At 34.8% G+C, this 16,951-nt stretch overlaps 1 protein-coding gene across 2 annotated transcripts in view; it reads right to left on the bottom strand.

Annotated features, from left to right (window-relative positions):
* Window positions 1-2,984: 2,984 nt before the first annotated feature.
* Window positions 2,985-16,951, bottom strand: part of SACM1L (SAC1 like phosphatidylinositide phosphatase) — a 44,452-nt gene continuing 30,485 nt past the window's right edge. The window contains exons 11-18 of one of the 2 annotated variants that reach the window (XM_032236680.1): window positions 14,439-14,537; window positions 10,643-10,781; window positions 10,341-10,410; window positions 10,179-10,251; window positions 8,449-8,542; window positions 8,084-8,176; window positions 6,102-6,159; window positions 2,985-4,399 (exon numbers count right to left, since the gene is read on the bottom strand). In XM_032236680.1, the coding sequence (XP_032092571.1) occupies window positions 4,263-4,399; window positions 6,102-6,159; window positions 8,084-8,176; window positions 8,449-8,542; window positions 10,179-10,251; window positions 10,341-10,410; window positions 10,643-10,781; window positions 14,439-14,537 (763 nt within the window). In that variant the 3' untranslated portion in view covers window positions 2,985-4,262. The remainder of the gene's footprint in view (window positions 4,400-6,101; window positions 6,160-8,083; window positions 8,177-8,448; window positions 8,543-10,178; window positions 10,252-10,340; window positions 10,411-10,642; window positions 10,782-14,438; window positions 14,538-16,951) is intronic. The other variant, XM_032236679.1, reaches the window with a different exon arrangement.

Raw genomic sequence — 16,951 nt, 5'->3', positions numbered from 1 at the left:
ATATATAAAAAGGAACAAACAGTTAGATATACAGAATTATTGAATACAGAGGGTGAGCTCAAATCTATTCAAGAGTTGAAACAAGAAGGGATGGAAATGAACTGGTATTCATATGTACAGATACAATCTAGATATAATGAAGATAGAAAAACTAAAGGTCTTTTATCTAACTCAGTTAGATAAAATTAGATAAAAGTTAGATAAAATTTTAACAGGCACTGATGAAAAAGTAATTAAAAAACTATATGGATATTTATTGGAGTTTAAATTGCATGAAGAACAAGTTAAAGAAACTATGATAGCTTGGGGAAAAAACTTTAGGTATGGGATTGATTTAGAGAATTGGCAGAAACTGGTCTCAAAATTACAAAATGACAATGTCTACTGCATTTAGAGAAAACTTGTATAAGATGTTTTACAGGTGGCACCTACCCCCGACCAGAATCGCAAGAATGTTCAAGAATAAATCAGAAAAATGTTGGAAATGTCACCAGATACCTGGCTCATACTACCACATGTGGTGGACTTGCACTGAAGCTAAAAGATACTGGACTAAAATCCGCATGTGGTTGGAGAAAATGACACACAAACAAATAGACTTTAAACCAGAGGTCTTTTTATTGGGGATCATACCAGAAACCTACAACAAAGACTTAAAATATCTGATTGTAAATGTGTTAACAGCAGCCAGAATTGTATTTGCAAAAAACTGGAAAAACGAAACAATACCAAAACAGGAAGAAGTTATCCGAAAAATAATGGACTGTGCTGAAATGAGTAAATTGACATTTGAAATTAGAGAACAAGAGGATGAACAATTTTATAAGATATGGGATTTGTTTTATCGGTGGCTAGGGGGAAAAAAAACTTTGGAAATGAAAAATGATATACTTATGCCTTAATTGAAGAAAGTAAATGATGATATAATTATGCTGTGAAATAATCTAATAATGACACAATGAAGTATTAATATAAGGTCTGGGGATATAATGTATAAGGTTAAGAACTTATTATAATGATATTTCGCTGCTGATAAGCAATTCTAATAGGGGAACAAATGAAAACTGGTATATATAGGCAGCGATGCTTTGTTGAAAAATGAAGGAATAAGATCTCTGTTTAAAGGCATGAAATGCAAGGTTAACAATAACTAGAAGTATACTTTCTGGGGAAAAATAATGCTAATGTTAACTGAATATATATTGTAGAATGAAAATGAGGCCTTTAGTTATATTAGATGAAATAATTGAGACGGTAAATATTATTTGAAGATGCAGATGTTAAAACACTTGTAACCAAATGACATGCTGTATGTGATGATGGGTTTTTTTTGTCTTTTTTGTCTTCCCCCCCCTTTTTTTTAAACCCTAGGTTATTGTGGTGTCTATTAAATATACAGCAGAAAGATGTGTATATGGGGGGGAAACGTAGTAGGGATGCACCTGTGATCAAATGACATATTGTATGTGATGATGGGGTTTTTTTTCCTTTTGTTTTTCTCTCTCCTTTTCCCTCTGTTTTTTTTCTCTATTGTTATGTGATGTTGTCTATGTAATAAAAAATAAAATTATTAATTAAAAAAAAATTAGAATTAAAGCAGACTTGAACAAACTACCTGAGATAAGGCAGCCTGTCTTACCAGTGATATTTCACTCATAATCATTGCAATCCTGGTCCAAAGATGACCGTGCTACTTTTTCCACAATTCCTCAACTCTAAGACAATCACAATTATCCCTGCTTCTGTATTGATTAGGATAGAAATATTGTTTTAAAGCATGAGCCAATTGCAGCACTAGAAATTGCTAGAATACTTTAAACATTGCATTGTTGTTTTTTGAGGTAGGGATAAAACCTCCAAAACACATGACTCTTTTATATACTGAAATGCAAGATAATCTTTTGCATTTGAACCTTTTGCAGTAGAAGTGTATAACTATTTAGAAGTGTATAAAACACCATTAGATTAGTATTGCAGATTTCTCATTTTCTAGGCCCGGACAACTTTTATTTTAGCTTTCAGGTAAACATGAGTTTTCATGTACTGTCTTCCATAAAATATTAACCCTGTACAATCTTTCATAGCTTGTGATCTGATAAACAAGTCAGGATATTCCATGTATTTTTACTTAAATGTTTATATCAATTATTTAAATTTATTTTACATTTTTATTTCCAAGAGACTGAATTTATTTTATATCAGTCTTCATTTATAGCAATCTAGTAAAAGAAAAGTTCATTTGCTTGTATGAATTTGATATGTAATTGGTTAATCAGATAGTGATATAAAACTGGTACTAGCATAATGCATGGCCATAAAACAATCTGCAAGACATAGAAAATAATACAGGATGATTTTACAATATTGATATTTGATGAAAGGAGGAGTTTCATAATGAGAAGGATTGCCTGTTACTTTTCATCACACCTATCTGGATACCAGTGTACCCATTGTCTATTTACGATTCAGACACAAAAGATACTATTTTCAAAAAAATGAAGTTTTATTATTGTTTAAGTATATTGTTTGCAACCTCTTTTATAAAGTATTGGAATACAGACATTCTCCCAATTCCCAAATTTAAAGAATCTGAGTTTCCATCTAGCGACGAACTACCCAGATCTTTTTCTCTACTGCAGTTATTTTTAAGAAATTCACAGAAGGATCAAGGAAGAGTCTTTTAAAAGAAAAAAAATGACATTGAGACCATCCATTTAATGCATAGCTTTCTTGAGAAGACTCAAGCCTCCATTACCTTCTTTCAACTGGATTATTTAAAAAGGAAACAGGAACGGCATGAGTTTATTACAAATAACCAAAAGGATTTTTTTAAAAAAAAACCCACCTCATAATCATTCAAAGATAGCAGTTTTTGTTTTCAAAGCCCATATAGTAAGAGGTTCAATTTTCAAACTATGAAAACATTGCAGCAATCCATTTAGTTTTAACTTAGGAGAAGCAACCTTTATCTGAAGCTTATCTGCTGAAGCTTGTTACGCAAACTCCTAGTATTTAAATAAGATAATTTCAATCTAGCTGAATTTACTAAAAAATAATGCACTGCACTTGAAGCTGATTCATGTCTGGTTTTGAACCCAAATAAATTAGAAAGTAGACCTTGATTTAGATGTAGTTTCAATAGAAAGCTTGGAAGCACTAGAGTTGAGACATATTTATTAATAATTAGCATAAGACTTATAGCTTAATCATTTTAATAGTTACAGTTGTAGAGAAATAGTTATGGCATGCACAAAAAGTTGATGCTGATCCCAAGTGCAAACATGGAATATTTCCCAAGACTTTTTTTTTTAAATATTCATTCAATTTTCCACAGATCATTCTTTTTAAATCCAAGGCAGCAGATATAGTAGCTGGATTTCAAAACTCCATCTGACATTTGAGATTCTTCAAAAAGAAATGAATACTTTGGACCTTTAGCAAGAGAGTGTTTAAATAACCATTTTTACATTCTTTGATTTCATGTACATCTTTTTTTTAAAAAAAAAACAATTTGAATCATGTGGAAATTTATCTAAAGCTAAGGACAGTAATTAAAGCAGCACAAGACATATCCCATGAAAATCAGTTGTACATCTCATTCTCTCAACAATGTTTTAACAGAATATTGCATTATTCTCATCCATTACTAGCTGGAGGAACTTTTTTTTAAAATAAAAAAGTACTGTATTTATAGAAATCTAAGAAAACAGATGCTCTTGGACTTAATAAAAAAAAAACGTATTTGCAATATTACCAATTTATATGGATACCCAATCCAAAATCACTAAAGCAGCAATTATTTATTATGGTTAATAAGCAAAGCTTTTCCATGTATTGGAGAAGGTAAATGATACGTACTTTAATCTAACAACAGAGATTTCTTGATACACCAGATCATAATCCTCCTTAGCAATGGAGCTATCTAAGATTTATAATAATATACTGCTGGAATAATATAGTCACAGATTCTTTAGGAATTCAGGTATCCCTGTGTTAGGGCATAGCATTACTGACTTTCACTTCCATCTTGTGTGTGCAAGTCGTCTAACAAATGCAATACTCTGAAAATCATTGTAACTGTAGAACAAAAAGGTAAGTCCCTTCCATCAAGTAACCAAATGGAATCACCTCACCCTTTAAAAATGAAACCTAACTCTGCCCCCCCCCCCCAAAAAAAAATTGGTGTGGAAAGCAGGTCAGTAGAGACTCCATGTATGAACTGAGGAGCCATCTCTACCAAGCCGCTTTCCACACACACAAATTCAGTCCATTTTTTCCTTTTGGACTAGCCTAGGTGCATCTACAAAATCTTTGCCATTGTAAAGGATGATAGCAAGAGTTCCAAAACTTGCACTTCCCCAGAACATCACGTACGCCAGTGTCTCTGTCCATGTGTCCCCTGCAAGATGTAATAAATTCTTTTCAATTACAAGCCACAAAACTAGTATTGTGACAACAGCCATCCCTTATAAAAACAACTCTTTTCCATATGATAAGGACAATCATGTTGAGAGGATATTCTCATATACAAACTTGTAAAAGCTATTTTCTCCATTTGTGATTTTGAAAGAAGATGATATATGAGGTATATCAGGAATAGTCACCAGCATTGTCTTGATGATTCAAACACATCTGATTAATCTTTAATCAACTCTTATCCGAGAAGGACTAGAAGAGGGTGAATTCTAGTCCTGCCTTAAGTACAAAGTCAGTTGAGTGACTTCAGGCCAGTCACACTCTTTCAGCCCTCGAAAATTATCAACAAGCCACTTCTAACAAGCCATTTCTGAAATCTTGCCAAAAAACCCGTTAAGGACTACAGGTGATTCTCAATTTACGACTGTAATGGAGCCTGAATATCAGTCATAAGTCATAAAACACTTGTAAATGGGTCAGTAACATGACAAACCCAATTTTACGATCTTTTTTTATAGCAGACATTTAAAAAATTGGTTCACTTTAGGTGCAGTTTTGCTGAAAATTGGAAATAAATGCTGGTTTTTGGCAACACCATCATAAAACACAATCATGTGACTATGGGATGCTGCAAATGGCTGAAATGCACTCCAGTGCCTAACATTTGGTCAATTGACCACAGGGACAGGGACTTTGTCTAATCTGAAGTATGAATCCAGGTTGTACTGTGTTTCTCCAAAGATAAGACCCACCCTGAAGATAAGCCTAGCCTGATTTTTTGGGATAGGCCTAATATAAGCATTACCACAAAAATTACCCCAGGGGATGGGCATAGCCAGCACAAGAAGTGGTGAGCATGCGGAGGCCGATGGTGTCCAACAGCAGCCGCAGCCCGCTGGCCCCTTGGAACAGCGCAGATAAGTCTGAGCGCAGAGGTGGGGGAGAGGAGACAGGTGATCCAGATGTGCTGCATAGCTGCCTGACTCATGGGAGGCTTGCATGGGGGCACCAGCAGGAGGGAGAGGCACAGGGGAGGGGGAAGGCAGGCAATCCTGAGGCCCGCGCGGGAATCTGCCCTGCATAGCCATGGGCAACCTGAGAGATGATCGGACAGAGTGGATGGTATGTTGGGATCACCTGCCTTCCCACCCCACCCCACCCCCGTGCCTCTGCCTGGCTCCACCACATACTTTTGGCCCAGAAGGAGATGAATCTTTGTTTGCTTGCAAATGGGGTGGTTTGAATGTAGCTAATCGCTCCATTTCAAAGTATCTCATTTGCAAGCAGATTAAGCTTCATATCCCTCTGGGTGAAAAGTACACGGCAGAGCCGTGGGGGGGAACGCAGGAGATCTCAATGTGCTTAGCTCCATTTCAAAGCAGACAAAGTTTCAAGTTCTCCATCGTTTCTCCCTCTCGAGTGAAAAGTATGTCTGCCCTGGGAAGCCCTGTAAGCCATTGCAATTGTGGGAAAGTAGATGGTGGGAGGGAGTGGGTGGACAGTTGCAAAATAAGACGCCCTGAAAATAACACCTAATGGGTCTTTTGGTCCAAAAAAGTAAGACCCAGTCTTAATTTCATAGAAACACAGTAAGTATCCCAGGGAAATCTTCTTGTAACTAAGTGATAGGTCTTGTCAAAAATAACTTGCAGTATGATGTGTAGAAAGGCTGAATGATTACTTACCTGCCATAAGCAAACAGATAATGCACATTGAGAAAGCAACTACCATAATAATAGGTAACTGGAGAAAGAAAGAAATGTACATAGTTAGAAGGTAATGCACAATGCATAACAATTTGAAAGTCTAGTTGTATATGATATACATACAGAATCCAAATGTATGGTTTTATAGCTTCAGCTCCCAAAAAGTTTTAAAAGTCACAATGTATATATCACCCCTTAATGTCCGGAAGAACATATATAATATTTTAGAATACAGGTAGTCCTCGACATATGACCATAATTGAGCCCAGAATTTATGTTATTAAGTGAGAAATTTGGTAAGTGAGTTTGGCCACATTTTATGGCTTTTCTTGCCACATTTGTAAAGTGAATCAATGCAGTTGTTAAATTAGTAACAGTTGTTAAGTGAATCGGGCTTCCCCATTGGCTTTACTTGTCAGAAGATGATCACATGACCCCAGGAAACTGCAACCATCATAAATATGATCTAGTTGTCAAGCATCCAAATTTTGATCACATGACCATGGAGATGCTGCAACAGTCAAAAGTGTGAAAAATGCTCATAAGTCACTTTTTTCAGTGCCAATGTAACTTTGAACGGTCACTAAACAAACTGTTGAAAGTTGAAGACTACCTGTATGTCTTTTACTTATGTCATTATGAAAATCTATTATGCATCCCAAACACAAAAATGATGTTGCATGCTGCAAAAAATCTCGCTCACTGCATTTCTCATATATAACACATATATAACATATAAAGTATATAACATATAAAATATTGTCAATGGTGCTAAGTTACATGTTTAATCTAGTTCTAAAAGAACTAGATTCTCTTTAAACAAATTTAAAGAAAAAGTAGAGTTGGTCATCAAACAAGAAACTTGCCCTGTAACTCCATTCTTGTGTCCTCTGCTCATTTCTATCATAACACAGGGACTGGCAAGCTAAAGGTTGCACAAAATTTACCAGTACCATTTTTTATTGTTTTTAAGTAGAATAGCAAAACATATTTTTAAAGATTTATTCTCTTTCTCTCTCAAATAATAGGCATGAATGCTTGTCCACAATAACTTCCCAGTTTCTTTAGACTTTTTTTAAAAAGAGAGGAGGCCTTGACTACAAATGTTTGCTAGCCTCGCTATACTCCTCTTATTTTATTTCTGCTTTTTCTATGAAGCTTATTAAAAACACAAACTAAAAGGCTGCTGAATTACTGTTGCCCGCAATACATAAGTGCAGCTTTTTGTCATGTGAATTTTCTCTCGAATTACTAAACAAGAAAATCCCATTATTAATTTACATTTCTTTTTCTAATCTCATAAGTTGCATAGATGGAAAAAAAGCTGAGAGGAAAAAAGCTGCATTCAGTGCATTAATCCCTTTTTAACATTTAAAATCATTTCTGCAATTCCAGTTGCTATCCTCTACCTTTAACAAACTATACAACACATTTAAGTACAAAGTACAAAGCTATGATAATCAAGTCATTTTATTTCATTCTGTCTAGTATAACCCATGAAATTACAGCTAAAATCTTCCAAATACACCAAGATGTGATTCCACAGTTTTAAACTTTCTTTCAAATATTGCGTTGTTTGAAAGTCACTGGCTATAGTTGGGGTTAGATAGAAATTTAGAGATATTTAGAAATATCTCTAAAGCAGGTGATATGTTAGCAGACAGGAAGCCAAGTTATGGCAGCTGAACCAGGCTACTGCAAGACTTAAACTTCATCTCCAAAATTGTTTGAATTTCTACATAACTCTCAACACTTAGGAAAAAAAAATGAGACTCATCTAACAAATCCTTGTTATTCTCCTTTACAATGAATATTTATATCCTAAAATATGTCCTACATTTTGTCAAACAACATTTGGAAGTGCTGAAAGACCTGTATTCCCAAAACTTCATTAGTCTAACCAAACTCAACAATGCTTGTAAAAAAATAAACAAATAGCAAAACATTTATGAAGTTCTTACAGCCAAAAACTTCCAGTCTTTCTGTATATGAAAAGGACTGAGAGAATCTACTTCATCCACTGAATAATTTCCAAGAAAGAGATCTATAGCATCCTGAAAAATAATCCATAATATAAATTAAATGACATGTCATCTTAATCATTTACTCCCAACACCCCAAACTACTTCATGGTCTTCAAACGCAGCCCAATTTGTAACAATTTAACAAAGCAGCAACATTTCTTTGAAAGATTTACAGTAGGTGATTTAGAAATATGAAATATAAATATTACATATTCCTGAGCACAGTGATGACATTCTTTTAAATTAAACACAAGGCAACAGTTAAAGCTAAATAAATGCAGCAGGTGAGTGGGAAACCTTACCTGTCTAAATCCATCAGAAAAGTTGTTTTTATAGTAACGAATTAGTGAGTTCCAACCATCCATTAATAGACCCCATTGTGTTCTCTTTCCAGTTCTGAATTTTTGAAAATAGGATTTCAACATTAATACGGAAGATCTCTCAAAAGGTCAGAAATGTAATACCAAGTATATTAGAAACTGAACAGTATTGAAATTCCTTGCATTGACTTATTTTTGTAAATATATAGATGAGATGCATGCGTTAGATAGCCAACTTGCAATCATTCATTTAGTAACCTTTTGAATAGCATTGAAAAAGGTGACTTATGACCATTTTTCACACTTACAACCATTGTAGCATTCCCATAATCACATGATCATAATTTGAACCCTTGGCAACTGGCATGTATTTATGATTATTGCAGTGTCCAGGGATCGTGTGATCATCTTTTGCAATCTTTTTGAAAAGCAAATTTAATAGGAAAGTCAAATTCATTTAACAACTGTGTTAATAGTTTAACAACTGCAATGATTCATTAAAAAATTGTGGCAAAAGATCATAAAATGGAGCAAAACACACTTAACAACTATCTTGATTAGCAATTGAAATTTTGGGCTCAATTGTGGTTGCAAGTTAAGAACTACTTGCATTAATTTTATTTATACTGCTCTTCCAGTAAGAGTTACTTTCATGATTAAAAGGGAAGGCTGAGTCTTATTTAGGCTATTATAATTATATCTGTTTTTGAAGTTAGATAATTTTTCTTTTTGCTCTCAATCAAAAGGGAAACCAAAAAATTCCAGACAAAGCCCTTGCAAATTTTAATATGCCCTTTGAGAACATAATGGGACAGCTAGGCATGGCCAGCTCGCCACTGCCAAGTTCCCTCTGCCAACTTACCAAGTCATTGCAGGACAGCTCAACACAGTCAATTTGCCGCAGGGACAACTCACTGTGGGCAGCTGGAAGGAAAGCCAATCAGCCAGGCAACCAAGAGGGTGGACAGAGTGCAGAGCAGTGGCCAGGGGCTTCCCCCCAGAGGGAGAGTTGGGTGAGTAGGTGAGTGAGCAGTTGAGCAGAGTGATGCCAAGAGCTTGGTAGGGGCGAGCTACTCACGCCAAGCTGACATGGCCAAATTCTCCTAGACCCTTTTGAGAAAACTGTCTTTCTCTTCCTGCAAATTTATATCAAAGCCTAGATTGCTGGTGCTTATTTCATAATAGTTCATCCTTGTTTATGCAAAATGTATCCCAAAAAGTTTATTATGTTGGTATTCCTACAGTGATTTAGTTTACTTATGAATTTAATTATTTAGTAGCTGCTATACAAACAATTATCTTCTTAAGATGATAATATATTTCCATTGATGGTTTAAACAAGAATAACTAAGATTAGAAGTAAGAATCTTGAAAAAAGTTTTCAGCCATTCAAATGTCAACCCAATGTAAGATGTATCTTTAGATTGACTGACAATAAGACAAATTTTACTAAGATTCTTTTTTTCTGGATCTTTTGTATGTTTTTATTAGTAATCACTAGTTGCCATAAGCTGCTTTAAGTTACCTATTAGGCTGGTTAGACAAAGTATGCCCATTCTAATTCAAGTTTTTCCACTGATGTAGCTGTTAACTATTACACTATTATACTATGATAACTGAGTTTAATAAATCAGTAAATGAACAATCTCTAAATACTCTTTCTGAAATTGTATCAATATATTTGTGGTAAAGAAAGTCTGGCTCAAACTTGCCTGGTATAGTCTGTCTTTAAGGCACCCGTTCCAGCATATTGTTTGGCACAAGCATTTGCGTTATCAGCCCATGCTATGAACAGAGAATAGTGTTTTGTAAAAAAGAGATGGCAAGTAAGTAGAATACAGGATAAGGTTTTACTTATCAAAATAGAAACCCACCATTTTTATAAATTTTCTCAAATTCTGCTTGTTCTTCAAGTTTCTGGGTAGCATGCAAAACACCTAATCTCTACAAGAACAAAAGAAACCATTATTAACTAAAATTCTGCTAAGAGTTTAAAAGCATGGAAATTAGAATTAATTGTTTCAGAATACACCCATAAACAGAGGCATATTTTCATATTCTAATATATCACTTTCAGGAAAAATACATTTTATTTACTGAATGGCTATTAGAGTTATTACGTTCTTTAATTCTTAAAATATGAGGAAGAAGTCCTTATACAGAAGGCAATCTTAACCTGCAGCTGGGATTGTAGAGAACGGCGTGCTAAAAGGCTCTGAACCACATTTGTCCTGTCCAGGCAATCCATACAGTTGCTGCGGAATATTCCTTCCTGTTGTGTATCTACCTTCCCTTCTGCATCAACTAGAAAATAGCTGAATAAAAAAATAAAGTGCTTATTATTTTGTGCAAGAATTCACAAAATAACACTTATTTTGGCTTAATATATCCACAGAACCAAAACAAAGAAATATTAATTATTGTCACTGCCTTAATAAAAAATATCAGTTGATTTCAACTAATCTTCATCTTTTGTCTGCCAAAGAAACCTCCAAGGTATCTTACTAACAGCGGTAGTAGAATGAATTAGATCTAACTATATTTGTAACTACAGACAACTCACTGAAGCACAACAAAGTTTAAATATACAACTGTCTTTATCAAGAGCTTCCTTGGTTAAAGATATACTATATCAGATTAGAAAAATGACTTAATGATTATTTCCAATTGCTTATAGGTTTGTAAGTGGGAAATCTTGACTTACAACAGTTTATTTAATGACTTATGACCATTTTCCATACAATCATTGCTGCATTCCCATTATCATGTGATCAAAATTCAGATGCTTGGCAACTGACTCATATTTATGACTGTCGCAGTGTCTCAGATTTTTGTGATCATTTTCTAACAAGTAAAGTCAATGGGGCCACAAGATTCACGTAACAATTGTGTTACTACACAACTGCAGTGATTCATTTATTAACTGTGGCAACTAAAGTTGTAAAACGGGGCAAAACCCATTTAACAAATGTCTCTCTTAGCAACAGAAATTTTGTGCTCAATTTGATCATGTCGAGGACTACCTATTTACAAACCTATAAGCAATTGGAAATAAGCATTGAGCCATTTTTTCTAATGGAAGACTATTTATATTTTTTAGAAATTAAAATAAAATTAGCTAACTTCCTAACAACTTTTTGCAAATTTAAATATATCCAGATTTATCTATACATTTAATTAAGAAACAGTACATTATACAAACAAAATGCAGACAAATCTTTACACTCTTAGATAGAGTGAGAAAGATAATGGGATATTTTTTTTAAGTTTTTTATTGTTTTAACTGAACAAAATAAAAAAAAGAATCATCTTTCATTGCATCTTGTAGAAAGCATGTTACAAATAGTTTTTGTGCATTTCTACCACAATCATTACATATACTTCCTTCATATTGACTTGTACAATTTACCTCTGAAATCTTCATATATTTTACTGCTATCTATGTACCACAATTCTCATTCAACTAAAATTATTTAACCGTGCTTTTTATCTGAAACCCTTTGTATTTAAAAAACACAACTACCTACTGGCATTTATTAGCAATTTCAATAAACCTCCAGTAATATTACACCTGGTGACTTATTCTAACAAAGAAATCAGTTAATAAAATATCTAAGCATTCCCCCCTCTACTGCCAGCACATGTAGATCCCATTAAACATTAACGTTTCCTTGTTGTTATTGTAGTTAATTAAAGATTTGCTATATATATCACATCTCCACTCATCAGACCCAAGAAAAATTTCATTTTTATACCTAATCTAAACAAAAATGTATTGCTTAAAAATGTATAAGTCTTCTTCCCAGGTCCCAATTTGCAATTTATATCCAAATAGCTTTTACTAGTCAAAATTATTATTTCATTATTGTCATTATTGTCATCATTATTGTTATATGTAACTAAAGATTGTTTATTGTTTATATCACCTCTCCTCTCAGCAGACAAAAGAAAAATTACCTCTTTGTAACAAATCTAAACAAATGTTTGTTAGGTACATTCATAAAAAAAAAATTCCCCAGATCCCAGTTTGCTATTTACATCCAAGATGTTTTTACTAGTTAGAATTATTATGTCATTGTTATTATCATAATGAGTTACTTGTTAATGAAAAACACATTTAAAAACAATCTAAAGGAATCTACAAAATACTAGAATTCCTAGCTATTAGTCACCAAAAATTAATTAAGATTTTTTCCCATCAACAGTTCGTTTATCAGCCTGTGTCTTTGCAGTAGGAAAACAGTCTTATTTCTTCTGTCAGTTGTTGCATCAATCCTCTTATTAATTCCTTTATGAGGTTTTTATGAACTTCTCTCAGCACTTTGTTTCTTAAAAGATCTCTCAGAGTCTTGTTGCCCTTGAATTGGTATTAAAATTAACATATCTTTAATTGTCAAACATATTTCTAAAATGGTTTCTCTTCTTGACTCCATCATCATCAATTCCCCCCTCCCCCTCCCTATATCTTGAACAGGGGGATAGAACTCCAGGATATCAGGTTCACTTTTACATATTTTCTTCTTTGGACTTTCACCCATGTTTGCTCCATCAGTAAGATCATATGTTATCTTATTTTGGTCTTCTCCATCTACATTCATTTCTTTAATTTTGGGGGCTCCAAGTCCATCATCTTTTGCTGTAGAGGACAATAACCTATCCAACTTCTTGTTGAATCTCTCAAATCCTTCCAATATCTTTTGAATTCCAGCCAAAAAACTTAGGGTTCCCTCATCTGAAAATTGATACATGATTCCAGAAAAGAAAAAGAAAAACAAGGAGAAAAAAAGAAGGGGGAATTCTAATATCCACTGCCACTTTAGCCTTTAAAATCTCTTTAGTGTATATAATGTTATGTTTTAAATTGAATTAACCACAAGTTCTTTCACATTCCTCAACAAGGAAGGGATCTATCTTTCTCTTTCCTTTTCCTTCACTTACCAAGAGTGTTTCAAAAAGACACCTGTAAAAACAACCGTGCCCTTGAATGTTTTACAGTTACAGAGTCAGTAAGATCAAAACCAGAAAGAACAAAGGATGCAATGTTTCAAGAAAAAAAAATAAAAACCGTTCTGGCTTCCAAGTGGCAGATTCGATTTTACTCCCGTTTGTCTCAGGCTTGTAAAAAATAAAAATTTTCAAATGTCTTTAATGGGAACCATTGAGAAGTAATAAGAAGAATTGATAGGATAAAAGAAATTTTAGTTCAAGGCAACAAATAAGGCTGCTAAAAATAGGAAGACAAAAAAAAAACAGCTCGTTCACTTGCGAAGAGAAACAGGAAAGGTTACAATCACTTCAATCCACAAAACATCGTTACAAAGAAGAAAAAGGAAAAAAAAGTTTCTAAGGCAGTCCAATAAAGATAAATTGCACCGCTTTGTTCTTTGCTTAAGGGACTAATTTATCTTTAAACAAAAGAATTCCTTTGGACAATCATTCTCAAAGAAAAAATCTCACCAGATGGACTCACTTTCACTGCCTTCTTTCCGAAGCTGTTTCCGACTTTGTCAGCACGAGGCTGTCTGTTTATCGCTAACCTGGAGAGCTTCCCTTGGGTCAATCAGGCGATGTCCTTGAGACCAGCAAGGCTTTGTCTCCCTGTCACCGTCTCTACGGGATGGCTTAGGTCCATTGGGACCACGTAGCAATAAAAGAATCAACGGGGATCTCGGACAATCGAGACCGCACGTTGTCTCGTCGCGACATTGGCTCGAATCTCCCGATAATGGGATCTTTTGAATTACAATCCTATACAAATTCAGATGGATGTGCACTTTTGTCAATAATAAGCCATGGTTTTCTATTTCAGCCTATATAGGTATATGCTTAGATCATCTTATTAAAACATTACTGAAAGTGAGGGGTTTTTTTGGGGGGGGGGCAGAAACAGGAACATCAGACATCTGCTATTAGGCAGCTTCAGCTATTCAAAATGATATGTTTGCCTACTGTATTTCAGTTGCATATATTACCCATATTCATTTTGTGGTGCAGCAAGTTGATCCAGTAAAATTTGGAGTCTATCCCATCTCATACGACTGCATTCTTTATGAAAATCAAAGGCTACATACCTGGGCAAAGAAAGAATATGTGACTAAATAATGCATTTACTAGTACTTAAAGGTCCATATAGACAAAAGCCTCATAAAAATAAATGTTCTGGGTAATTTTTACTAAGCAGTGGTAAGATTCTCCTTCAAAATACAACATCTATGTAACTATTTTTTGAATTTTGTTTTATTTTGGGAACAGTGAAAATCTATACTGGACAGCAAGGTTATACAGGTAAGGTCAAGGAATGTTCTTCAAGAAACAATGATATTAAGCACTAAATTTTTAAAAATAACCTTCATACATAATAGTTTGTATTCTTTACTCTTCATGAATAGGTCTACAGTTTTTTGCTTTCTTTTTCAAACAAAAACTGCCAAAGATTACATTACCCAAAATTATAGGATACTAGTGCATTCAGAATTTCTTTCTAATTGTAAGTTTACCCTTATCTTGGAAATTCTTATAGGAATTCCTACTTCTACCCATGAATGAAACATCGTCTGTAATCGTCTTAGATTTAAAACATCTATAAGAATCATTGTACCTTACATCTTTCTATCCCACTTTGGGGCTTTTGCTGCTTACCTATGGGGGTTATAACACTTTTAGAGAGATGGATATGTTACTAACACAATCACAAAATGGCTTCAATACAACACAATAGCAGAGTTGGAAGGGACCTTGGAGGTCTTCTAGTCCAACCCCCTGCCTAGGCAGGAAACCCTATGCCATTTCAGACAAATGGCTATCCAACATCTTCTTAAAGACTTCCAGTGTTGGGACATTCACAACTTCTGGAGGCAAGCTGTTCCACTGATTAATTGTTCTAACTGTCAGGAAATTTTTCCTCAGCTCTAAGTGTGTAGTATTCCAAGTATGGCTTCTCTCCTTGATTAGTTTCCACCCATTACTTTTTGTTCTACCCTCAGGTGCCTTGGAGAATAGTTTGACTCCCTCTTCTTTGTGGCAACCCCTGAGATATTGGAATACTGCTATCATGTCTCCCCTAGTCCTTCTTTTCATTAAACTAGACATACCCAATTCCTGCAACCATTCTTCATGTTTTAGTCTCCAGTCCCCTAATCATCTTTGTTGCTCTTCTTTGCCCTCTTTGTAGAGTCTCCACATCTTTTTTACATCATGGTGACCAAATCTGAATGTAGTATTCCAAGTGTGGTCTTACCAAGGCATTATCAAGTGATATTAACATTTCACGTGACCTTTATTCTATCCCTGTTAATGCAGCCAAAACTGTGTTGGTTTTTTTGGCAGCTGCTGCACATTGCTGGCTCATATTTAAATGGTTGTCTGCTAGGACTCCAAGATCCTTCTCAGTTACTACTATTGAGCAAGGTACCACCTATACTGTACCTGTGCATTTCGTTTTTCTTGCCTAAATGTAGTACCTTACTCTTTTCACCATTGAATTTCATTTTATTGGATAGTGCCCAATGTTCAAGTTTATCAAGATCCTTCTGTATCTTAAACCTTTCTTCTGAACTGTTGGCTATTCCTGCCAGCTTGGTGTCATCTGCAAATTTGATGAGTTCCCCTTTTATTCCCTCATCCAAGTGAAGATGTTGAAGAGTACTGGGCCTAAAACAGAGCCTTGGGGTACTCCACTGCATACTTCCCTCCATGTAGATGCAATTCAATTGAGGATTACACGTTGAGTGCGGTTGGTCAGCCAGTTACAAATCCATCTGGTGGTGATGCTGTCTAACCCACATTCTTCTACTTTTATCTAGTAGTAGGTTATGGTCTACCTTATCAAATGCCTTACTGAAGTCCAAGTAAACTTTATCGACGGCATTCCTCTGGTCCACTAATTTTGACACTTTGTCAAAGAATGCAAAAAGATTAGTCCGACATGATCTGTTTTTGACAAACCCATATTGACTTTTGGCTATTACTTTGTTTACTTTGAGGTGTTCGCTAATTCGTTGCTTATCTTTTCCAGAATCTTTCCTGGTATTGAGGTCAGGCTGATAGGTCTGTAGTTTCCTGGATCTATTTTTTTTTCCTTTTTTGAAGATGGGAACCACATCAGCTCTTTTCCAATCCTCTGGCAGTTCCCCGGTGCTCCAGGAGTTCTGAAAGATATAGTTCAGTGGTTCTGAGATCTCATCTGCCAAATCCTTCAGAACCCCGGGGTGTAATCCATCTGGTCCTGGTGATTGAACTCGTCTAAGGTAGACACCATTTTCTTCCCTATTTCAACTTCTGTTTCTAATCTGATTTTTGTGGTGCTGTTTTTGATAGGTTGGACTGTTTTATGCCTTTGTGTAAAGACAGATGCAAAAAATACGTTAAATAATTCTGCTTTCTCCCTGTTAATTGTCACCTTCTTGCCACTTTCTCCCAGCAATGGACCAATTGTTTCCTTAACTTTTTTCTTGCTTTTAATATGTTGGAAGAAGCTTCTTTTGTT

This window comes from Thamnophis elegans, chromosome Z, assembly GCF_009769535.1.
Source record: "Thamnophis elegans isolate rThaEle1 chromosome Z, rThaEle1.pri, whole genome shotgun sequence".
Classification (NCBI taxonomy): Eukaryota; Metazoa; Chordata; class Lepidosauria; order Squamata; family Colubridae; genus Thamnophis; species Thamnophis elegans.
The sequence above is the reverse complement of the archived record's forward strand: the minus strand, read 5'-3'. Positions and strand labels throughout refer to the sequence as shown.